The sequence below is a fragment of the Typopeltis vanoorti genome, chromosome 17, assembly GCF_054136105.1.
Source record: "Typopeltis vanoorti isolate ZY-2024b chromosome 17, IOZ_Tvanoo_1.0, whole genome shotgun sequence".
In the NCBI taxonomy this organism is placed as follows: Eukaryota; Metazoa; Arthropoda; class Arachnida; order Uropygi; family Thelyphonidae; genus Typopeltis; species Typopeltis vanoorti.
The window spans coordinates 67,529,892-67,556,853 of NC_143565.1; the positions used below are offsets into that span (position 1 = coordinate 67,529,892).

A 26,962-nucleotide genomic window follows, 5' to 3' on the forward strand; every position below is an offset into this window, starting at 1 on the left:
TGCCTGAATATAACATTTTGTATTTATTGCTCAGAAAGATCTCACCAGTTTTGGCCTTTTTTGTTTCAGTCACCCCTATTATGTCGATCTGGTACTTATCTAATTACTCAGCTAGCTCCATTTCTTTGCCATTCAGGCTTCTTACGTTGATAGTACCGATCTTTAACTCTGGTGATGTTGAGTTGGTTTATTTTCAGATTTGTTCCAGTAGCTGACTTTTCGCTGTTTGCCCTGGTTCCCTGGCGAAAACAACGGGGGCCTTGTTTAACCTGGCGACACCCCAGCCGGCATGAAATTCTGTCATGTTGTACCATCATTCTATATTTTGGTTTAACCAATAAGAATACAATTTGGTCGGCTAAATCCCAAATTGCCAGCCGATCCTCGTCCGTTCAGTATCCAAGTAGATACCCAACAGGGTGCACCATGAGAAGGTGAGGATTGGACATTAGGTTCAGAAACCCTGGTCGGTTCTCCGCATTCCTTTAACGGCTATGTGGAGGTCTCCTCTCAGTTATACAGCTTTGACCCTTAAGCACCCCAAGAATAAATTTATAAAGAGCAAAATTACTGAAGACACTAAACTAGCTGCATAAAAGACAATGTTCAAACCAATTTTAACTTATGGATTTTACAGCCGTGTTAGGAATAAAATACATGATCGAAAACTGGCATTCTGAGAAGAAGTGAACAGATGTCATAAACAGCACAATCATATTAAAAACAAGGATATTAGGAAGTAACTTGACATTGTCATTCTTTGGGAAAGCAGGGAAAAGATCCAGAGAAAGACCAAGATCTAGGTGGATTGATATAGTAAGTAGTTCCCTAGAAGATTGAAATATAAGATCTGACAATATTTGGATCCTGACAGATAAGAGTTGATTTTTAGAAAAATTTTGAAAAGTCAAGTTTTTAATAATGTCAAATTTTCTTGTATTACTATCTTAATAGTCTCTGCACTCTCTTATATCAGGAATTTGATGATAATGTGATGATGATTAATATTTCATATAGGAGGTAAATTGAACAAGCTGTTTCCTGGATTCTGTCCATTTGAAATCAAATGTTATGAAAATATCTTTATCCTTATTTTTGGTTTTAGAGGTGTTTAAGATATTGCACATCAGCATCTTGCAGCAAACACACGGTGAGGCATCTCTTAGTCAAGAAAATTGAAAAAGACTGTGAATCATAGATGTTGAATGAACACAATATAAAAGTTGCCTTTACTCAACTAAACAAATTATCCATCAATCTGCAATCAGCATAGCCATCTTGTGAACCATAAAAGATGCTACGGGTTTACAGATATGTTGTGCTTATGGAATTTGTTATGTAGACCTGATGAGTTCTCTTTAGGAGGAATCCTCTTTTTTTGGGGGGGGGGCAGACATATTAGAGATGTACAGAAAAAACAGTACATAAATCTGGTTCAACCTTATGCATAACCAGGAAGAAATGCGATGGTATTTGAACAGCAAACCAAACTACCTTGCATTTCAGTCCATATGTTTAATGAAATGTCATCCGAAACAATTCGTTCACCCACATAGTACTTGATTCTTGTTGTACTTGTTATACTCATTTACTAGTGGTCTGTAGTTATAAATCATTTTAACTTAGTAGGGATCAGATATGAAAGATGATATATCGCTTATATCAGTAATGATGCTCACATGTGACTTGTATATACAAAGTCTCAGTGTGGAGTTTTACTTATACTCTCTATGTTTAACATCTGTTAAATAGAATGGATTTTTATATTCTGAAGAAGCTTGGCCACATAATCTATGATACTAATTTCTTTCTTTCCTTGATCATTATTGCCAATTCAACATCTTATGTATATTTCAATAGACTGCCAATGTTAGCTGCATGGAAACTATAAAAACAAACTGTTGATTATTTATTCTTAACTGTACCTGATTTTGTGTAGCTTGATAGGAGGAATATGAAAGTAAAGATATTACAAATCAGAACCAAATATATCCTTCAAATAGCATTAAAGAAATATACAGATAATTAGTTCAACAATTATATCCCATCTCATCTTCCATTTCATATGACCAAATAACTTGGTTTCTAGAAAGCTGATTATTGTTTTGTTTGAATTCCATCAGGGACAGGATTATTCATATGCAGGTCTTTACAATCAAAGGACATTGTCTATACCGACTGAGCTATACAGGCTCTTCAACCATTATGTATTCATAAAAATATCATATGTGTGTTGTGGTGATTGGGTTTGGCAGTGAGGCTTTTGATATGGGTACCACTTTTCTCTGATTATTCATTGCATGGCATGGTGGATGGTTTCCTCTTATCAGATTTCTCTATCAATGCTAGGGTGCCCCCTGAACTCTTTATTTTCACCCGTGTTCTTTTTTTTTCTGTACATTAATGAACCCTCACTAATTGCAGTGCACTCCATTCCTCTTTTTCATTTGCCAAAAACCTTGTGAAATTATTCAACCTTCAAGATCTTTTATAACCCTTATCTTAATTAAACACTAATCCTCACTTTCTTTGATATTCATCCACTGGATGAATATCAGTGACCAGCATCCATACTGTGCATGGATGCTGACTAACACCTTATTATATAAGAATATTATCAGCTGTTAGTCAGTGTCCATACAGTTCATCTCCAAGCTTATTGAACCACTTCTCATCCTCTTCTTTCATTCTGTCTATCTCTGTTCTTTGGAAGAGCTTTCTCCATACTGTTTGGCCACTTAATGGCAAATCGCACTGCACTGTTGTGTTATAGGTTTTAATAACCTCGTGTGTGTGTGGGGGGGGGGTACATATTTTATGTATGTGTATAATGCATTGATTCACACAAGAGTATTTGAGTGGTACCATCATGTCAAAAATGGACAGACATCCAAAAAATGATAAGTATCCTAGATATTTATCTTGTGCACTTAATTAGAATTTTTCTGTAGTTTTTGCCAAACATCTTGCCAGTGAATTAGGCAGTTCTACATGAAGTATCACCTTCATGTAGAACTGCCTAATATGATTTTTTTCAATAGCTAAACACAACAAAGCCCTGCCTTATGATGCTTTGCTTTACGATGATCCACTCATATGATGGTTCTAGTAACATTCAGTGTTTTCCTGTGAATTATAAACTGATCATAAACTATTATTTTATTTCATTGTTGTTAATAATGGCAGATAAATATCAGCCATTATTAGATTAGTGATGATGATGTGTCTTTGGTCGAAAATGGGTTTTCGATCAAATGTATTGTTAGAGTTGTTAAAAACAAAGTTATTAGCAAAGTGAAAAGTGCTACACCAGTTAATGCCATGGTCATCTGTAAACGTGACAATCTTAGATGATATGGGAAAATTTTTTTATTTTGGCGAAAATTTTTTTTTTGCAAAAATTATCCTAAATTTTTCATTTACATAACTGATATAAATAAAGCATTTATTTACAGCAGTTATGCATCTATATCACTGTCTAAAAATGTTATTAAACCATTGCATCTACAGGTGGCGTGGAGAAGGAAACAGTAGCAATTTACTATACAACAGTGTTCTGGAACTTAATGTGTTGTATAACCAGGATATGCCTGTAACTGTTTTTTGTGTATCTGAAAATTTTTAGAATAGCATATTTCATGCTTTTCATGTCAAAATCGAGAACAGTACACTTACCTTCATCATCATCATCATTTTTGAAATGCCTTCTCAAGAGATGTACTAGATACTGTATTATGACAGTTGAACACATTTCTTATATCATGACTAGTATTTCTGATTGTTTCCTTTCTTCCAGATTGATACACTGTTTATCTGGTCTTTGATTTCATCAGCTCTTATATTTGATCTTTTAAAGCTGTACCAATCCATCTGTATATTTGTCTTCTGTTTTTTTTTTCCCTTCCATTTTGTCTTCAAACATTTTGCTAATCTTTCATCTCCCATTTTGTTTAAGTGATGACCAGATGATTCTTCCTGCATATTGTTAAATATCTATAATGTCAAGTTCTTTTCTAATATTTTTTTTTGTTATAGTGTTATGTCTTTGATGCCATCTGGTTACTCTCCTAATTTCCTCAGAATTCTTCTATCTCTAGTCTTTAATCAACCTGTTTCATTTCTGTTCCTGCTCTCTGTTTTCTCTCTCTCTCTCTCTCTCTCTCTATATATATATATATATATATATATACTGTATATATAGTTGTTTCATTGGGATTGTGGGGTAGTTTGTTATCCTAAATTTCCTTTAAAACAGCATTGTGATCGTGAGGTTTTGTTCAGGACCTTTGAATAGTTTCTTAGTAAGTTTCTTATAATAGTGTTTGCTTATAGTGAAAGTTGATTGCACTAAAAAACTGGTTTGAAGATTGTCATGTATATTACCAATAAGTAGTTTAGCTGATTTCTCTTTGTCCTATATAAATTTATTCAGCTAGCTTCCTATTCTACTACCATATTTATTTATTTCAGTCAACTCTTATTGACCATAGAAAAACACCACACCACTGAGAAGTCCTGACTAAAGCTTTAGGTATTGCTGTGCTTAAACATCATTCACTGTAACAAACTGTCCACTATAACAAACTATTCCTTTGGATCCTATGTGTTTACTATAGTGAGAGTTAAATGTATTCACTTCCACATTTAATTTTCCATCTTTATTAAAACTTATGCCTATAAAATAAAGCAAAATATTAATGAACCTTAATAATATTGTGTTTATTAGATTACACCTAACATTGGCAATAGCATACAACCTGGTTTAACTTCAAACCATTTTCTGTGTATCCTCTAGACCAATGGTTCTCAAACTGTGGGGCACGACCCCCCGGGGCAAATACCTTGAAAGGGGGGTGCAGCATACTAGCCTACAGATAAAAATTAAAACTGCCCTAAATCACTTTTAGGGCAGTTTTAATTTTTTATCCAAATAAAGAAAAACAGAAAGAAAAACTTTTGATGATACAGATTTTAATTATCATGAATTTCAAAATAACTAATAATTATTTTCTTCACCACAAGCAGTGTTGATAGTTCGGCAGCGTCGGCATCCTCTTCCAGGCAGCACTATACACATGCATCTGAAAGCAGCGACTTAATGAAATTAAGCCTAATATTGTGATACTTTAATTCTTTTGTGTCAAAAACTGTTAAATAGTATGTAGAAAACACAACATAAACTGAATAAAACGTCAAATGTAGTATTACTTCATCATCATCAAATTCCTGATATATACCCTCAAGGGGTGTACAGGATATGATAGTACTAAATGACAAATTTACATTATTACTAACTTCCTATCTACAATTTTCCTCCAAATCAGTCTGTTACTTGTCAAGACTCCAACATTATCATTATCTATCGTCTAAGGCACATTGTACCATATCAATCCACCTATATCTTGGTCTTCTAAAACAGAGAACTTATTTTGCTAATCTTTCCTTGCCCATTCTGTTTAAGTGACTATACCACCTGAGATTAGCTCTGCTAACGCATTCCTGGATGCCGGCAATGTCCAGTTCTTTCCTAATATCTTCATTTTAATATGATATTGCCATTGATGCCATCTGCTCATGCCTCTAATCTTTCTCAGGACTCGCATATCTACGATCTCTAGTCTTTGGTCAAGTGTTTTACTTCTGACCCAGCTCTCAGATCCATAAGTTAAAACTGGTTTGAACGCTGTTTTGTATATAGCTAATTTAGTGTTCTGACTAATTTCTCTCTTATTCCATATGAATTTATTCAATTGACTTCCAACCATACCAGCTTTGTTGATTCTGTTATCTATTTCCATATTTAATTTACCATCTTCAGTAAAAATCATGCCTAAGTAGCTGAAATGTTTTACTTATTCCACAGCTTCCCCGTTCACAACACAGTTGACATTTTCAATAATTCTACCTATTTTCATTGTCTTTGTCTTTTTAATGCTGACCTCCATACCATATCTATTACAACAGTTATTCAATTTAGTCAGGGAATCTTGCAAACTTGTAGCGGATTTATTTAGAAGTATAACATCATCCTCATAAAGCACAGAGCATACATTAACATCTCCAATTCTGATATCATGTTTAATACCACTTTCCTTCATAATGTGATCCATATAGATAATGAATAACAGAGGGGATAATGTACATCCTTCTCTCACACCAGATTTAACATTAAACCATCTTAATGTACTTCCTTCAATTCTAACTGCTGACTTACAACTCAAATGCAGACTAAGTATTGCTTGATATAATGCCCCAGTGACACCATATAACTGTAGCATATTGAATAACTTCTCTCTTGACAATTTGTCATATGCTTTTTCCAGATCGACAAAACTTAAATACAGATCTTTGTTATATTCCCATGCTTTCTCAACTATTTGTCATAAAGTGAAGATCCGAGCCTGATAGCCTCTATTTGGCCTGAATTCAGCTTGTTCTTCACCAAGCTTTTCTTCCACAATTCTTCTCAACTGTTTTTCAAGTATACTTGCATAGATCTTGCCAGGAACACTCAGTAGGGAAATACCTCTGTAATTCTTACATTCAGTTTTATTTCCCTTTTTATATATGGGTACTATGAGAGCTCTACTCCAATCATCGGGAATTCTTCTCTCTGTCCAAGCTTTCTGAACTATGCAGAGCAGCCACTGCAAGATTTTTATACCACCATACTTCAACATTTCTGGTGGAATATCATCTACTCCTGCTGTCTTTCCACGTTTCAAGCCTTTGATGGCTTTTTCTGCTTCAAGTATGGATATGTATTCCTGACTGTATGCCTGTTGAGTGTTTTTTTACCACTGTGTTATCACTGCTTGTTTCATTTAGCAATTTTTTCGAAGTAATTACTCCATACTTCAAGAATATCTTTTTCTCCTGTTTTCATGTCACCTTTATCATCTCTAACTCCTTTTACAGTACTCTTTCCTCCATTTCTAAGCCTCTTCAACAACCTCCAGAATATCTTACCTCCTTTTTGATATTTATTTTCTATGTTCTTGCCAAAGTCCTCCCATGACTTTTGTTTAGCTAGTTTTACGCAGTGTTTCGCTTTCTTACATTTTTCTCTGTATTCTCTAAGAGCAAAAGCTGACTTATTTGCCAGGAACTTTTGATATGCTTTCTTCTTTTCCTTCACTGCCTCTTTAACTTCCTTTGTCCACCATGGAGTTCTGATTTTTCTATCCTTGCAGACAACCTCACCACATGCCTCTCTGGCTGAATCAATCAGTGTTTCCTTCAAGGCTTGCTACTGAATCTCCAAGGTTTGGTTCCTGTTCAATTAGTCTTTAATTTTTTCTTCATAATTAAAGACTTTGAGATAAGTACCAGATTATTTTCTTCGCTTTAAAACTTTCTTACATGTTATTCTTTTCAATATTAAATTCAGTTTTATCCTGCTCAAGACTATTTAGCGATCGCCTCCACTTTCAAATCCTCTGTACAAATCCTTTCTCCCTGGTGCAGGATACCTCTGGTGTCCTGCACCAGGGAGAAAACATCTCTATCAACAATAATATAATCAATGAGACTTTTCTTATTCCTTGCGTCTTTTCTTCATGTGAATTTGTGCGCATTTTTATGTTGGAAAATGGTGTTAGTAATAAGCTGAAATCCAACAGGTATTTGCCATTATTATTGGCTTTGCTCTTTTCTCCAAATTTTCCCAAAATATTTTTGTATGTCTGACAATCATTTCCTACTCTGCTATTTAGATCCCCAACAAGGACCAACCTTTCCTTTTTCATTGTATCAGTTGCTTTTACTAAAGCATCAAAAAATTCCTCCACTTCTAACTTAGTAGAACCTTCTGTGGGACCATAGGCACAAATAAGTCTCATTGTCCAGTTCACCATTCTGATATTTGCCCACATCACTCTACTTGAGACTGGCTGCCATTCAAGAAGATTAGCCTCGTATTTTGTGTTGAATACTATGGCTACTCCTTTTCCTTGATTGTCATTTCCTGAATATAACATTTTGTGTTTATTGTTCAGAAAGATCTCACCATTTTTTGCCTTTTTTTTGTTTCAGTCACCCCTATTATGTCCATCTGGTACTTATCTAATTTTCAGCTAGCTCCATATCTTTACCATTCAGGCTTCTTATGTTGATAGTACCGATCTTTAACTCTGGTGATGTTGAGTTGGGGTGTGCTTTCAGATTTGTTCTGAAAGGTCAGAACAAATCCGAAATTTTCACTGTTCACCCTGGTTTTACCGGGCGACACCGCAGCCAGCATGAAATTTTGTCATGTTGTACCATCATTTTCTATATGGTTTAAGCCAATAAGAATACAATTTGGTCAGCTAAATCCGAAATTGCCAGCCCATCCTCATTCGTTCAGTATCCAGGTAGATACCCAACAGGGTGTACCATGAGAAGGTGAGGATTGGACATTATTCCTTTAAAGGCTATGTGGCTAAATTCTCTAGCCTGATTTGCAACTTGATGTTAATTAGTTCTTGAAATTAAATTAAATTATTTTTTCCTGTTTATCTTTTCCTCCTTAAGATAACCTAGTGAATATTAAACTAATTTCTAATTTTCACAAAATTTTTGATTAAAAATGCATGTTTTTTTTTTTTTTTTTTTTTTTTTTTTTTTTTTTTTTTTTGTATGCAGCAAAATCTCATCTGAAGTTAAAGGTTAAAACTGTACAGTTGTCAAATATGCAGACATATTCACTCTTGGCTTGTGAAGCAACAGTTGGCCTTATAGAACTCACCTTGTTTAATAATGGTAAGTGCCTAAGTATGTGAAAATGTTATGGTATTTTGTTTTTTCATTCTAATTCACTTTCATAATCTAACCATAATACAGATTCATTTTTAGAAAGATCTTCACTATTATATAATGAGCAGCCACAATAAATCTCAAGTTAGAAGGAGTCTTTAATATATATGTACTTTTTTTTTTTTTTTGAAGTAGGGGAAAATGTTGTCCAGTTTAAAATTTTTTACTGGATAATACCACACCAGAATATTTCATTTTAAATTTAAAAAAAATTAATGTGACGAAATAACTGCAACTTGAAGTGATAATAGGACTGCAGCTTGCAATTTAATGTTTGCATCAAACATTAAATTGCAAGCTGCAGTTAACTACTGAGGTTTCAAAAACATTAAAAATCAAAATCTAATATTTAAAGAGCCAAATTAGATCCCTAGGTGATAGATAACTTTCATTAACTGGCAAACTCCACTTTATTAGAGTTCTGAATGTTTCCATGTTCAGCTGGTTTCTGTCCCCCTCCCCTATATATATGTAATGTAATATGCAGGTTAGCTGTCCAATAGCACAAGGCATTGACCCCACTGTTAATGAATCAGGTTTCCTGACCCAGCTAGTGAAAAATCCAGTTATTGCTTACTCCGTCAGGTCATGCCTGGAAGGAGCCCAAGTATAGTGGTATACTTTGGGGAACTGTGAAAGCCAATAAGTGGATTGGAGACTGAGTACTGTTGCTCTGTATATTCTTCTTCTTATTATTGTTATTATTATTATCTGAGACCTCCAGGAGTCAAACACTCATCAAGGGAGGCTAAAAATCACCAAACTAGCTATCATACTTTCCCTTAAATTCATTCACACTAGATGCACTCACTACCTCTAAGGGCAAATTATTCCACTCACTCACTCACTCACTCACTGCTCTCTAGGAGAAAAACCTACCTTTTATTCCTTTCTTGACTGTGAAGAAAGATAACTTCCATGCATGCCCCTGTGTTCTCTCCCCACCTTCCATATAGCGAATAATTTCAACAGTTGATATCCCATAACACCCATTCAAAAGTTTATAGACCTCTATCATATCACATCTTTCTCCTGTTAACCAGAGTGTGCAATCCACATACTCACAATCTGTCCTCATAATCTAAATCCCATAATCCAGATATAATCTTTGTAACTCTTCTTTGCACAGCTTCTTTATCCCCTTGGAACCCAGGAAACCAAATCTGATCGCAATAATCCAGGAATAGTCTTATCAAAGCCTCATGAAGAGGCAAAATGACTTCCTTATCCATACATTCATGTTTATGAATTTAGGGACACAAAACACACGTTGAAAAGATTATTTTACTGATTAATAATAAAATAATAATTTGAGGTTTCGACCCCTGTATTGAGGTCATCATCAGGAGGATACATGTGTATAAGAACCAAGCTACATGCTGTTGCGCTCTATACAGTTAAATTACATCTACGTTGTTAACTAATCTTTTTTCTTAGCCTGCCCTCTACTGATTATAAAAAACAAAAAAAACCCTACAATAAACTCTGCTCAAGTCCTCAAATACTAGGATTCTTCTGGAATTATACAGTTCATATTGTTATATTACGATTATCTTCTGGATTTGTACAGTAAGGATGCTATTGAATGTTCAGGAAAAAAAAAAAACACTTCACGAAGTCTTCTTGTATTGAGATTTTTCTTTGTGGTTGCTATGAAGGTTGCAGATGGGTCCTCCACATTCATGGAATGGTTAGACCATCATTTTTATTCAGATTCGGATCATGTTTGAGCATTTCACATGCTTCCTTGAATTTCCACTCGAACCAGGTTTTGGTGCAGTGTAGGGACTTGGTACCTTTCCAATCAATTCTGTGGTATGTTTGGAGTGCATGGTCAGAAAAGCCAGTTTTTCCAAAATGGAGGTATTTTATGTGTCGTTTGTGTTCATCCTTCCTGATTGGGATGGTTCACCCTGTTTCCCCTATGTATGGTATGTTACATGTGCATTGTATTTTGTAAACCCCTGGGTGGGCTAGGTGTGGCAGATGATCCTTGGAAGAACTGAATAGGTGTCTTTAATTTTGTCGGGGGTTTAAAGGTGGTTTTGATGTTGTATTTGTGTAGTGTTCTGTCTATTTTTTCGGAAATGCCTCTAACATATGGTATAGCAATAGCATTCTTGAAATCTTTTTTGTTATTAGTGGTATCTTTGTGGAGGATCTTGTGAATGGTTTTTATACTGTATCCATTTTTTTATAAAGGTATATGTTTGATGGTCTCATATTCATGGTTAAGAGCTTGTTCATTTCAACAAATAGTTTGAGCTCTGTGTTTAAGGGTGTTTATGAACCCTATTTTTTGTGTTGGGTGGTGATAAGAAGCTTTGTGTATGTACTGGCCTGTGAATGTGTAGGTTTGCGGTAAACTGAGAAGGAGAGACAGCCTGAAGGAAGACGTGTGACAAGTGTGTCTAGGAACAGAAGATAGTTGTTTTTTTCTATTTCAATGGTGAATTTGATGCATTTGTGTTATTTGTTCAGGTAGCTGAGGAATTTATTTAGTGCGTCGCAGCTGTGGGGCCAAATGGCGAAATATTGTCGACGTATATGAGCCAAATTTTGTGTGTTAGGCAAGCCGACTCTAGAGTGCGTTGCTCAAAGTCTTCCATATAAAAGTTTGCTATTGGGGGGGGGGGGGGTTGAAAGTTGTTACCCTCTTTTTGAAGGTAAAAATTGTTTTGCCACACGAAATATCCGGAGCGGAGTACATGGGCAAAGAGGGCCGTGATGTCGTGTGGAAATATGTTCTGTAAGAGCAAGATAGTATCATTGATTGGGACATTGGTGAAGAGGGAAGTTATGTCAAACTCACTAATAGATCTTGGTCGTTGAGTGTAATGATTTTAATTTTGTTTATGAAATGTTGTGTATTTTTTATGTAGGAAGGGGAATGACCAACCAATTCCTATGAGTGTGGCCACTAATTTTTTGAATTAGTGGTAATTCGGGCTGTCGATTCCTTCCACAATTGGACGTAATGGTGTGTCTGTTTTGTGTACTTTTGGCAGGCCATAAATTCTGGGTGCACAAGCATACTGCGGTATTAATTTTTTAAATGTTTCTTCCGGCCATGTGTTAACTGATTTAAGTAGTTCAGTAGTTTTCTTTTTGTTGCGTTGCGTGGGATTGTAATTTACCATTTGGTAGGTGTTCTGGTCTGATATCAAATGGTTCATTTTTTCTATGTAGGTTGTCCAATTTAAAACAACAGTGGCATTCCCTTTATCTGCTTTTGTGATAATAATGTCACGGTTATTTTTTAGGGATTTGAGGGCCAGTTTTTCAGCTTTGTTTAGGTTGCTGCTTAATTTTTTGGTTGAATTTAGTAAACAGGCAGTTTCCTGTTAAAATAGACAGAACACTACACAAATGCAACATCAAAGCCACCTTTAAACCCCCGACAAAATTAAGACACCTACTCAGTTCTTCCAAGGATCCTCTGCCACACCTAGTCCACCCAGGGGTTTACAAAATACAATGCACATGTAAAATACCATACATAGGAGAAACAGGGCAAACCATCCCAATCAGGAAGGATGAACACAAATGACACATAAAATACCTCCAATTTGGAAAAACCGGCCTTTCTGACCACGTACTGCAAACATACCACAGAATTGATTGGAAAGGTACCAAGTCCCTACACCGCACCAAAACCTGGTTCGAGCGGAAATTCAAAGAAGCATGTGAAATGCTCAAACATGATCTGAATCTGAGTAAAAATGATGGTCTAACCATTCCAAGAATGTGAGGACCCATCTGCAACCTTCATAGTAACCACAAAGAAAAATCTCAATACAAGAAGACTTGGTGAAGTGTTCCCCCCCCCAAACATTCAATAGCAACCTTACTGTACAAATTCAGAAGATAATCATAATATAACAATATGAACTGTATAATTCCAGAAGAATCCTAGTACGTGAGGACTTGAGCAGAGTTTATTGTAGTTTTTTTTTTTTTTTTTAATCAGTAGAGGGCAGGCTAAGAAAAATTATTAGTTAACAACGTAGATGTAATTTACCTGTATAGAGTGCAACAGCATGTAGCTTGGTTCTTATACACATGTATCCTGATGATGACCTCAATACAGGGGTCGAAATGTCAAGTTATTATTTTATTATTAATCAGTAAAATAATGTTTTCAACATGTGTGTATTGTGTCCCTAAATTCATAAATATGAATGCTGATCACCGTGTAACCTTAAAAGAAAGACTTATCCTTACATGTTAAGGTTAACTTAAATATCACAATTATCCTCTCACTTGTATTTGCAACTTTTGCTATGTGACCTTTGAACTTCAAATTCCTATCCGAATTCAAATTCCTGACATATACCCTCAAAGGATGTTCAGGATATGATAGTACTACATGAAAAATTTACATCATTACTAACTTCCTATCTACAATTTTCCTCCAAATCAGTCTGTCACTTGTCAAGACTCCAACATTATCAGTTCTTATATTCCTATCATCTAAGGCACTTTGTACTGTATCAATCCACTTATATCTTGGTTTTCCTCTGGGTCGTTTTCCTGCCAACCTTGCAGAGAACACTTGCTTTGCTAATCTTTCTGTTTAAGTGACCATACCACCTGAGATTAACTCTGCTAACCCATTCCTGGATGCTGACAATGTCTAGTTTTTTCCTAATAGCCTCTTTTTTAATATGATATTGCCATTGACATTTGTTCACGCTGCTTCTCATATCTGCGGTTTCTAGTCTTTGGTCAAGTGTTTTACTTCTGACCCAGCTCTCAGATCCATAAGTTAAAACTGGTTTGAACACTGTCTTGTATACAGTTAATTTAGTGTTCTGACTAATTTCTCTCTTATCCCATATGAATTTATTCAATTGACTTCCTACCATACCAGCATTGCTGATTTTGTTGTCTATTTCTATATTTAATTTACCATCTTCAGTAAAAATTGTGCCTAAGTAGCTGAAATGTTTTACTTGTTCCACAGGTTCTCCATTCACAACACAGTTGACATTTTCAATGATTCTGCTTATTTTCATTGTCTTTGTCTTTTTATTGCTGACCTTCATACCATATCTATTACAACAGCTATTCAATTTAGTCAGAAAATCTTGCAGACTTGTAGCAGATTTATTTAGAAGTATAACATCATCTGCATAAAGCAGAGCTGACATTAACATCTCCAATTTTGATATCATGTTTAATACCACTTTCCTTCATAATGTGATCCATATAGATAATGAATAACAGAGGGGATAATGTACATCTTTGTCTAACACCAGATTTAACATTAAACCATCTTCCTGTACTTCCTTCAATTCTAACTGCTGACTTGCAACTAAATTAAAGACCAAATATTGCTTGATATAATGCCCCATTGACACCATATAACTGTAGTATGTTCAATAGCTTCTCTCTTGGAACCTTGTCATATGCCTTTTCCAGATCGACAAAACTTAAATACAGATCTTTGTTTTATTCCCATGCTTTCTTAACTATTTGTCATAAAGTGATCTGAAATGTCTTTCAATGAAAGTGAATCAATCAGGGTTTTCTTCAAGGCTTGCCACTGAATCTCTAAGATTTGGTTCTTGTTCTCAAACTCTTTGATTTTTTTTTTCAATAATCTTTGTGTATTTTAGTCTACAGTTCACATCTGAGAGCTGCACAACTTTTATTCGCTTTAAAACTTTCTTACATGTTCTTCTTTTCAATATGAAATTCAATTTTATCCTGCTCAAGACTAAATAGTGATCACTTCCACTTTCAAATCCTATGTATACTCTGGTGTCTCCTGCACCAGGGAGAAAACATCACTATCAACAATAACATAGTCAATGAGACTTTTCTTATTCCTAGCCTCTTCTCTCCATGTAAATTTGTGCACATTTTTATGTTGGAACATGGTGTTAGTAATAACCAGTCCATGTGCTGAGCAGAAATCCAACAGGTATTTGCCGTTATTATTAGCTTTGCTCTTTTCTCCAAATTTTCCCAAAATCTTTTTGTATGTCTGACAGTCATTTCCTACTCTGCTATTTAGATCCCCAACAAGGACCAACTTTTCCTTTTTCATTGGGTTAGTTGCTTTATCTAAATCATCAAAAAATTCTTCCACTTCTACTTTAGTAGAACCTTCTGTGGGACCATAGGCACAAATAAGTCTCATTGTCCAGTTCCCCATTCTGATATTTGCCCACATCACTCTACTTGAGACTGCCTGCCATTCAAGAAGATTAGCCTCGTATTTAGTGTTGAATACAATGGCTACTCCTACTTTTTCTTCATTGTCATTGCCTGAATATAACATTTTGTATTTATTGCTCAGAAAGATCTCACCAGTTTTTGTCTTTTTTATTTCAATCATCCCTATTATGTCGCTCTGGTACTTATCTTATTCCTCAGCTAGCTCCATTTCTTTGCCATTCAGGCTTCTTATGTTGATAGTATCAATCTTGAACTCTGATGTTGAATTGGGGTAAGTTTTTGGATTTGTTCTAGTAGCTGATTTTTCGCTGTTCGCCCTGGTTCCATGGTGAAAACAAAAGGGGTCCTTGAAATTTTGTCATTTTGTACCATCATTTTGTATTTTGGTTTAAGCCAATAAGAATACAATTTGGTCAAATACATCCCAAATTGCCAGCCTATCCTTGTTCATTCAGTATCCAGGTAGATACCCAACAGGGTGCACCACGAGAAGGTGAGGATTGGACATTAGGTCAGGAGCCGTGGTCGGTTCTCTGCATTCCTTTAAAGGCTATGTGGAGGTCTCCTCTCAGTTATATAGCTTTGACCCTTAAGCACACACTGGAACTGTTAATCACCCTAAAGTGCATAATTTTACACTTATTAAAATTAAATTGACCACCATTTTCCTTTGCCCAAATTTCCAGTCTATTCAAATCATTTTGTAATTGTTGAATATCACTAGTATCCTGATTGCCCTGCCTATCTCTGCATCATTGGCAAACAATTGCATATCTGATGTTAGATCCTTCCTGATGTCATAAATGTATAGCTTGAACTATAATGGCCCAAGGACTGAACACTGAGGTACACCACTGATCACTTTAAATCTGGCAGATTCACACCACCACACCACTTTTTGATATCTGTCTGTCAACTATCCCCTAATCCAAGTCAAGAGTCATCATCATCAAATTCTGATATGTACCCTCAAGGGGCGTACAAGATATGATAGTATTGCATGAAAAATTTACATCATTACTAACTGCCTATCTACAATTTTCCTACAAATCATTCTGTTACTTGTTAAGACTCCAATAGTATCATTATCAGACCTTATATTTCTATTGTCTAAGGCACTTTGTACCGTATCAATCCACCTATATCTCTTTCTTCCTCTGGGTCATTTTGCTGCCGACCTGGCAGAGAACACTTGTTTTGCTAATCTTTCCTTGCCCATTCTGTTTAAGTGACCATACCACCTGAGATTAGCTCTGCTAACGCATTCCTGGATGCCGACAATGTCAAGTTCTTTCCTAATATCCTCGTTTTTAATATGATGTTACCATTGATGCCATCTGTTCACCCCTCTAATCTTTCTCAGGACTCTCATATCTGTGGTCTCTAGTCTTTGGTCAAGTGTTTTACTTCTGACCCAGCTCTCAGATCCATAAGTTAAACCTGATTTGAACACTGTCTTGTATACAGCTAATTTAGTGTTCCGACTAATTTCTCTCTTATTCTATATGAATTTATTCAGTTGACTCCCTACCATACCAGTTTTGTTGATGCTGTTGTCTATTTCCATATTTAATTTACCATCTTCAGTAAAAATCGTGCCTAAATAGCTGAAATGTTTTACTTGTTCCACAAGTTCCCCACTCACAACACAGTTGACATTTTCAACAATTCTACCTATTTTCATTGTCTTTGTCTTTTTAATGCTGACCTTCATACAATATCTATTACAACAGTTATTCAATTTAGTCAGTGAATCTTGCAGACTTGTAGCAGATTTATTTAGAAGTATAACATCATCTGCATAAAGCAAAGAGCTGACATTAACATCTCCAATTTTGATATCATGTTTAATAATACTTTCCTTCATAACGTGATCCATATAGATAATGAATAACAGAGGGGATAATGTACATCCTTGTCTCACACCAGATTTAACATTAAACCATCTTCCTGTATTTCCTTCAATTCTAACTGCCGACTTACAACTCATATAATGACTAAATATTGCTTGATATAATGCCCTATTGACACCATATAACTGTAACATATTGAATAGCTTCTCTCGGCATCTTATCATATGCCTTTTCCAGATTGACAAAACTTAAATACAGATCTTTGTTATATTCCCATGCTTTCTCAACTATTTGTCGTAAAGTGAAGATCTGATCCTGACAGCCTCTGTTTGGCCTGAATCCAGCTTGTTCTTCACCAAGCTTTTCTTCCACAATTCTTCTCAACTGTTTCTCAAGTATGATCGCATAGATCTTGCCAGGAACATGCATTAATGAAATACCTCTGTAATTCACACATTCATTTTATTTCCCTTTTTAAATATGGAAACTAATCCCTTTTTAAATATGGATAATATGGGGTGCTTAAGGGGTCAAAGCTGTATAACTGAGAGGAGACCAACACATAGCCTTTAAAGGAATGCGGAGAACCGATCAAGGCTTCTGACCTAATGTCCAATCCTCACCTTCTCGTGGTGCATCCTGTTGGGTATCTACTTGGATACTGAACGAACGAGGATGGGCTGGCAATTTGGGATTTAGCTGACCAAATTGTATTCTTATTGGTTAAACCAGAATAAAAAATGATGGTACTACATGACAAAATTTCATGCCGGCTGGGGGCGTCGCCCGGTTAAACAAGGCCCCTGTTGTTTTCGCCACGGAACCAGGGCGAACAGCGAAAAGCCAGCTACTGGAACAAATCTGAAAATAAACCAACTCAACATCACCAGAGTTAAAGATCGGTACTATCAACGTAAGAAGAATGAATGGCAAAGAAATGGAGCAAGCTGAGGAATTAGATAAGTACCAGATCGACATAATAGGGGGGACGGAAACAATAAAGACCAAAACTGGTGAGATCTTTCTGAGCAATAAATACAAAATGTTATATTCAGGCAATGACAATCAAGGAAAAGAAGGAGTAGCCATACTCGCATTCAACACAAAATACGAGGCTAATCTTCTTGAATGGCAGTCAGTCTCAAGTAGAGTAATGTTGCTGGACAATGAGACTTATTTGTGCCTATGGTCCCACAGAAGGTTCTACTAAGGTAGAAGTGGAGGAATTTTTTGAAGCTTTAGAAAAAGCAACTGACACAATGAAAAATGAAAAGTTGATCCTTGTTGGGGATCTAAATAGCAGAGTAGGAAGTGATTGTGAGACATACAAAAGTATTTGTGGAAAATTTGGAGAAAAGAGCAAACCTAATAATAATGGCAAATATCTGTTCGATTTCTGCTCAGCACATGGATTGGTTATTACTAACACCATGTTCCAACATAAAAATGTGCACCAATTCACATGGAGAGAAGAGGCTAGGAATAAGAAAAGTCTCATTGACTATGTTATTGTTGATAGTGATGTTTTCTCCCTGGTGCAGGACACCAGAGTGTACAGAGGATTTGAAATTGGAAGTGATCACTATTTTGTCTTGAGCAAGTTAAAATTGAATTTCATATTGAAAAGAAAAACATATAAGAAAGTTTTAAAGTGAATAAAAGTTTTGCAGCTCTCAGATGTGAACTGTAGACTAAAATACACACAGATTATTGAAGAAAAAATGAAACAGTTTCAGAACAGGAATCAAACCTTGGAGATTCAGTGGCGAACTCTGAAGAAAACATTGATTGATTCTGCCAGAGAGGCATGTGGTGAGGTTGTCTGCAAGGATAAAAAAATCAGAACTCCCTCGTGGACACAGGAAGTTAAAGAGGCAGTGAAGGAAAAGGCATATCAAAAGTTCCTGTCAAATAAGTCAGCTTGTGCTCTTAGAGAATATAGAGACAAATGTAAAAAAGCTAAACAGTGTGTAAAACTAGCTAAACAAAAGTCATGGGAGGACTGTGGTAAGAATATAGAAAATAAATATCAAGAAGGTGGCAAACTTTTTTGGAGGTTGTTGAAGAAGCTTAGGAATGGAGAAAAGAGTGCTGTAAAAGGAGTTAGAGATGATAAAAGTGACATGAAAACGGGAGAAAAAGATATCCTTGAAGTATGGAGTAATTACTTTGAAAAACTGCTAAATGAAACAAGCAGTGATGACAGCACAGTGATAAAAAACACTGACCAGGCATGCAGTCAGGAATACATATCCATACTTGAAGTAGAAAAAGTCATCCTTGAAATGTGGAAAGGCAGCAGGAGTAGATGATATTCGACCAGAAATGCTGAAGTATGGTTGTATAAGAGTCTTACAGTGGCTGCACTGCATAGTTCAGAAAGACTGGACAGAGGGACGAATTCCCGATGATTGGAGTAGAGCTCTCATAGTACCCATATATAAAAAGGGAAATAAAACTGCATGTGAGAATTACAGAGGTATTTCCCTACTGAGTATTCCTGGCAAGATCTATGCAAGTATACTTGAGAAACGGTTGAGAAGAATTGTGGAAAAAAAGCTTGGTGAAGAACAAGCTGGATTCAGGCCAAATAGGGGCTGTCAGGATCAGATCTTCACTTTACGACAAATAGTCGAGAAAGCATGGGAATATAACAAAGATCTGTATTTAAGTTTTGTAGATCTGCAAAAGGCATATGACAATGTGCCAAGAGAGAAGCTATTCAAAATGCTACAGTTGTATGGTATCAATGGGGCATTATATCAAGCAATACTTAGTCTTTATTTGAGTTGTAAGTCAGCATTTAGAATTGAAGGAAGTACAGGAAGATGGTTTAATGTTAAATCTGGTGCGAGACAAGGATGTACATTATCTCCTCTGTTATTCATTATCTATATGGATCACATTATGAAGGAAAGTGGTATTAAACATGATATCAAAATTAGAGATGTTAATGTCAGCTCTTTGCTTTATGCGGATGATGTTATACTTCTAAATAAATCCACTACAAGTCTGCAAGAGTCTCTGACTAAATTGAATAACTGTTGTAATAGATATGGTATGAAGGTCAGCAATAAAAAGACAAAGACAATGAAAATAGGCAGAATCATTGAAAATGTCAACTGTGTTGTGAATGGAGAACCTGTGGAACAAGTAAAACATTTCAGCTATTTTGGCACGATTTTTACTGAAGATGGTAAATTAAATATAGAAATAGACAACAGAATCAGCAAAGCTGGTATGGTGGGAAGGCAACTGAATAAATTCATATGGAATAAGAGAGAAATTAGTCGGAACACTAAATTAGCTGTATACAAGACAGTGTTCAAACCAGTTTTAACTTATGGATCTGAGAGCTGGGTCAGAAGTAAAACACTTGACCAAAGACTAGAGACCACAGATATGAGAGTCCTGAGAAAGATTATAGGCGTGAACAGATGGCATCAATGGCAATATCATATTAAAAACGAGGATATTAGAAATGAACTTGACATTGTCAGCATACAGGAATGCGTTAGCAGAGCTAATCTCAGGTGGTATGGTCACTTAAACTGAATGGACGAGGAAAGATTAGCAAAACACATGTTCACTGCCAGGTTGGCAGCAAAACTACCCAGAGGAAGACCAAGATATAGGTGGATTGATACGGTACAAAGTGCCTTAGACGATAGAAATATAAGGTGTGTTAATGTTGGAGTCTTGACAAGTAACAGACTGATTTGGAGGAAAATTGTAGATTGGAAATTAATAATGATGTAATTTTTTTTCATGTAGTACTATCATATCCTGTACACCCCTTGTGGGTACATGGCAGGAATTTGATGATGATGATGATGAATATGGATGCTATTAGAACTCTACTGCAATCATCGGGAATTCATCCCTCTGTCCAGGCTTTCTGAACTATGCAATGCAGCCACTGTAAGACTTTTATACCACCATATTTCAGCATTTGTGGTCGAATATCATCTACTCCTGCTGCCTTTCCACATTTCAAGCCTTTGATGGCTTTTTTTACTTCAAGTATGGATATGTATTCCTGACTGTATGCCTGTTGAGTGTTTTTTACGACTGTGCTATCACTGCTTGTTTCATTTAGCAATTTTTCAAAGTAATTACTCCATACTTCAAAGATTTTTTTTTTTTTCCTGTTTTCATGTCACCTTTATCATCTCTAATTCCTTTTACAGCACTCTTTCCTCCATTTATAAGCTTCTTCATCAACTTCCAGAATATCTTACCACCTTCTTGATATTTATTTTCTATGATCTTGCCAAAGTCCTCCCAACTTTTGTTTAGCTAGTTTTACACAGTGTTTCACTTTCTTACATTTGTCTCTGTATTCTCTGAGAGCAAAAGCTGACTTATTTGCCAGGAACGTTTGATATGCTTTCTTCTTTTCCTTCACTGCCTCTTTAATTTCCTGTGTCCACCATGGAGTTCTGATTTTTCTACCCTTGCAGACATTCCAATCCCATATTCTCCAGTTTATGCAACATCCTTTTGTGTGGTATTCTATCAAATGTCTTAGAAAAATCCAACATTATCATAGTGTATTATTCCCTTTATCTAACTCGGCTGTAACATTGTTATAAAATATGAGCAAATTGCCAAAACATGACCTTCCTTTAGTAAACCCATGATGTTCCTTGCAGAGTATGGCATGTTTGTCTACCCATTTCTCTATGCGAGTTCTTATGAACTTCTCTAAAATCTTCACTATCACACCAGAGATTCTGATACTTTGGTAGTTAGACACATCAGTTTTGGCACGACCCTTATAGAATGGAACTATCATGCATTCCTGTGGTATCGTTCCTGAGCTGAGACTCATGTTATACAAACATGTGAAAGGTGTAGCCAGTTCGGCTGAACATTCCTTTAGCAAGTGGGCTGATATTCCTTCTCTGCCTAGAAACAAATTCTTATCCAGGTTATGCAACAGCTCTTCAATCCCATTTTCATGAATCTCTAACTCTTCATCCAATGTAGCAGTAGCACTTTGCACATTAGACACATGTGGTTGATATATCTTAGCAAAGTGAGCACTCATTAACTGAACAATCTCATTAGCTTCCAACACTTGAGTACCATCTGCATTCAATAAAGTTATTCTTTCACATTCATTCTTTCTTTTACTTGTGACATAATGATAAAATTCTTTTCGATTGCCTTTAGTTTGCATGGCCAATTTCTTTTCATACTCTGATTTAGCTTTCCTCACAATACTTGTTACTTTTCTGGCCCAAGCTTTATATATTTCATAACTCTGCACTCTTATTCTCACAATATTCTTTCCACATCATCTTTTTCTTGTCAATCTCTTGCTTAATAAGATTGCGCATCTATTTCGCACCGAACCTATTTATTCTTTGAACACTAGGGATACATTCAGATACCACCTGATTTAAGCACTTTTTCAAAGATTCCCATGCATTGCTGACATTTTTCCCATTCAGTAACTGATACCATGGGACCAAAGATACTCTTCTCCTAAATTGATCATAATTTCCAGCTTTGTAGTTCAGCATGTAACCCTTTTTAATCCGAGCATCAATACAATTAGATACTTCCCAAAAAAGTACGCCATGATCACTGTCACCATTTGATGGTAAAATAGCCATATTCTTGACAGAGACCCCTTCTAGCGCTATGAGCAAATCTGACACTCTTTGACCTTGAGTTCCTTCGTTCACATGCTGCTTAATAAAGTTGTCTTGCAACAATTCAATAAATTCCTCTTTCTTATCATGAGATTTCTCTTCTACCTAATCAATGTTTGGAAAATTAAAGTCACCCATAATGATAATTCGTTTTTTCTTCATAAGGCTAAATTGGTGATGCATTTCTTCATTCCCTGCAACTGAGCCGCCAGGTCTGTAGCAACACTCCGCCATATATTTCATTCTGTTAACCACCACCTAACACCAATCAGATAGACTCAAACTCACCGCTACATGGGACATTGTTATCATCATTGTTTCCTTTTGTTTCTACCCTAACTGGACTTAAGTTATCTGATATCATTTGTAGCATTCCTCCTCCTCTCCTATCTCTTCTGTCATTTCTAAAAATAGTATACCCATTATACACTCGATCTCACTTACCATATCTTGTTCTGATATGGTAAGCGAGATATCTGATATGGTAAGTGAGACAATCTTAGGTCACATCGTATTTAATAAAGTAATGAACTCAACCCCTTTGTTTCTAATCCTCCTGGCATTTGTGTATAGACATAATAAATTACCACCTAGCCTATTCTTATAATTAGATATGCAATCTATTTGGTCTTGTTCTAGAATTTTTTCTTTTCCCCTCCCCAGACATATTTAAAACGACCGAACCTAAAGCATATTTTTCCACCCCTTCATCACATACATAACCATGTTTGAAGACATTCGTATCTTTAATTAAAAGAAGCACCTGTATTAACTACAATGAAAATTATTTAATTGTAAATATTTCATCCTAAGTATCTTAGGACATTATCAGTACAGCAGTTTAATCAATAATAGGAATAACATACAGTTAGGGCGCATGATTACAATAGAATCTCATTAAACGTGCGTAACGTGTTACAGAAGTAAAAAAAAAAAATAATAATAATAATTATTTTACACAATTTTGTATGACAGTTTCCCATACTTTAGGAATAATAAGAACGTCGTTGCAGTTTAAATTTGGTCTGTGTAGTAGGGCTTCAGAACTTTCTTTATATAAACGTTCATGTTTATATAAAGATCTTTGTAAAAGTTTAGATTTTTTCCCAATGGATCCTATGGCTTGGATTTTTAATTCCGTGTTGAGAGAGGCCAGATTTTTACAATTTAAAAAGACGCATGTGGTCTTGATGTTCCGAGATGCGTTTCTGAACAGACCTACCTGTCTGTCCAAAGTAAGACAATTTGCATGAGCATGAAATCTCATAAACACCAGGCAACAACAAAGGTGAGAGTTTGTCGTTAGGAGAAGGTAACAAGTTGTAAATTTGGTTGATAGGTATGTAAGTAGTGACAAAATTGTATTTCTTCATAATTTTAGAAAGACGTTCGGAGATGCCTTTGACGTAAGGTATGGGAATCCTATGGATTCCCATACCTTCGACTATTTGTCGTGAAATGAAGATCTGATCTTGACAGCCTCTATTTGGCCTGAATCCAGCTTGTTCTTCACCAAGCCTTTCTTCCACAATTCTTCTCAACTGTTTTTCAAGTATACTTGCATAAATCTTACCAGGAACACTCAATAGAGAAATATACCTCTGTAATTCTCACATTTGGTTTTATTTCGCTTTTTTATATATGGGTACTATGAGAGCTCTACTCCAATCATTGGGAATTAGTCCCTCTGTCCAGGCTATCTGTACTATATAGTGCAGCCACTGTAGGACTTTTATACCACCATACTTCAGCATTTCTGGTCGAATATCATCTACTCCTGCTACCTTTCCACATTTCAAGCCTTTGATGGCTTTTTCTTTTTCAAGTATGGATATGTATTCCTGCCTGTTGAGTGTTTTTTACCACTGTGCCATCACTGCTTGTTTCATTTAGCAATTTTTCAAACTAATTACTCGATATTTCAAGGATATCTTTTTCTCCAGTTTTCATGTCACCTTTATCATCTCTAACTCCTTTTACAGCACTCTTTCCTCCATTTCTAAGCTACTTTGACAACCTCCAGAATATCTTACCTCCTTTTTGATATTTATTTTCTATGTTCTTGCCAAAGTCCTCCCATGACTTTTGTTTAGCTAGTTTTACACAGTGTTTCTCTTTCTTACATTTTTCTCTGTATTCTCTAAGAGCAAAAGCTGACTTATTTGCCAGGAACTTTTGATATGCTTTCTTCTTTCCCTTCACTGCCTCTTTAACTTCCTGTGTCCACCATGGAGTTCTGATTTTTCTGTCCTTGCAGACAACCTCACCACATGCCTCTCTGGCTGAATCAATCAGGGTTTTCTTCAAATCTTGCCACTGAATCTCCAAGGTTTGGTTCCTGTTCTCAAACTCTCATTTTTTCTTCAATAATCTTTGTGTATTTTAGTCTATAGTTCACATCTGAGAGCTGCTCAACTTTTATTCGCTTTAAAACTTTCTTACATGTTCTTCTTTTCAATATGAAATTCAATTTTATCTTGCTCAAGACTAAATAGTGATCACTTCCAATTTCAAATCCTCTGTACACTCTGGTGTCCTGCACTAGGGAGAAAACATCACTATCAACAATAACATAGTCAATGAGACTTTTCTTATTCCTTGCGTCTTCTCTCTCATGTGAATTTGTGGACATTTTTATTTTGGAACATGGTGTTAGTAATAACCAGTCCATGTGCTGAGCAGAATAAAACTGAATAGATTAAATAAATAAAAATATAAATAAAACTGAATAGAATTCTTTGAATAATGTAAATTTATCACTTTCATCATTATTATTCTCACAAAAGCAGTGAAAATATTGACAATTAAAAATTCAACTCTGTATGATTTTGAACTATGTATTGTACACATTCAGTTATAAAGAACTGCTAAGATCATTGTTTATTTGCCCTGATGGGTTATATTCATACTAACCAGCTCTAGGATCAAGACTGCACAATGAAAGATTGTTTTTACTGACAAAAAGATTCAAAATGACTAATAATTCCTCATTTGTTGAAATTCATTGACTTCTTTTCTTATGTGAATTCACCCACAAAAGATTCTAGAGATATTCTGTATCATGGGATGTGCTTAGAATATGATAATCCAGAAATCTGTAGAGACCAAGCATGGAATGTTTTAAATCACTTCAAGCCACCTAAGACATTTCATAAGCATCCATTCCATAGTGATTCAAGTTCATAGCCTATTGATTGGAAAGTAGAGACTCTATTTCACTTGGCCAGTCAGATTGGTAAACTTACTGTTATTATTATTATTATTAGAGACCGCCAGAGAGCCAGGAACTCATTGAGATGCTGTAAAAGTTCCTTTTTGTCTGTGCCATTTGTAAAATAGTAAAGTTTTGATGATGTTATTATTTCTTAGACTGCGCCAGTTTAAAGAAAATCTTGCTCGCCTTATATTTAATCCTCTATGCTGGATTGACTGCACTGTCTCACAAAGATTATCTATATTACGGTATTATTTTCCTCTATCTTAATTTGTGTCCCCCCTATCCTTCCTGTTCTTGCCCTTTGTTCCTATTTCCCGTGTAACAGAATTTAAATATAGTTATCACTGGCTACACGATTGTGCCTTATTCAATTTCTCACACTCTTCAGTCTGACAAAGTTATTTATTCTACGGCTGCACCAGTCAGACTGAACAATAGAGAGTGAGGAATTGAAAAATGGATTAAAGGCAATATCTAGTCAAATTTCTTTTATCCTTACAACTGATCGTGGCAATATCTAATTAACACAGCTTCGTGATTTTTTTAAGATGGTGCATTGACAATGATAAGAACAGAATGTTGTTCAACAAAACATTTATTCTAACTAAAAGATTGTAATTACACACCAGACAAGTAATGGAGAATAGCTGTTTCTCTCAGCTTAACTAACTTCAGAAAACTACATTGCACAATATATACATTCTGTCCACATGCAACTCTAACACACTACTCAGCATTTTACAGAATTAAGACAGACTCTTGCTTAACACATACATACAGTTATACTTATTTACAATCCAAGAACATTAATATAATGTAGATATAAAGCTCTGCTCACAGTTTTTTCTTTATAAACAGTCCTTCACCATGAACAGAGTTTCCATCGGAACATCTCATGTCTTTGCCTTGATCTGGATACTTCTTTCTTTAACTTGGTTATTTTAGTATGCTATATACTGTCACAGTTGTTCTGGCCCGAGTAGTAAACAATATCCTTCTTTCTTTCTTTCTTCCTTGGTTGGTGACTGCCTGATGTTTACACTAGTGGTAGTTGGAGGGGGGGGGTGCTTAAGGGTCAAAGCTATATAACTGAGAGGAGACCTTCACATAGCCTTCAAAGGAATGTGGAGAACCGACCAGGGCTTCTGACCTAATGCCCAGTCCTCACCTTCTCGTGGTGCACCCTGTTAGGTATCTATCTACCTGGATACTGAACAGATGAGGATGGGCTGGCAATTTGGGATTTA

At 35.7% G+C, this 26,962-nt stretch overlaps 1 protein-coding gene across 1 annotated transcript in view; it reads left to right on the top strand.

The window, feature by feature from the left end:
- The window catches only part of Vps13B (vacuolar protein sorting 13B), a 1,316,993-nt gene that overhangs the window by 197,885 nt on the left and 1,092,146 nt on the right, over positions 1-26,962 (top strand). Inside the window, exon 11 of the mRNA XM_090406926.1 lies at positions 8,626-8,742. Coding sequence (XP_090263052.1) covers positions 8,626-8,742 — 117 coding nt within the window. The remainder of the gene's footprint in view (positions 1-8,625; positions 8,743-26,962) is intronic.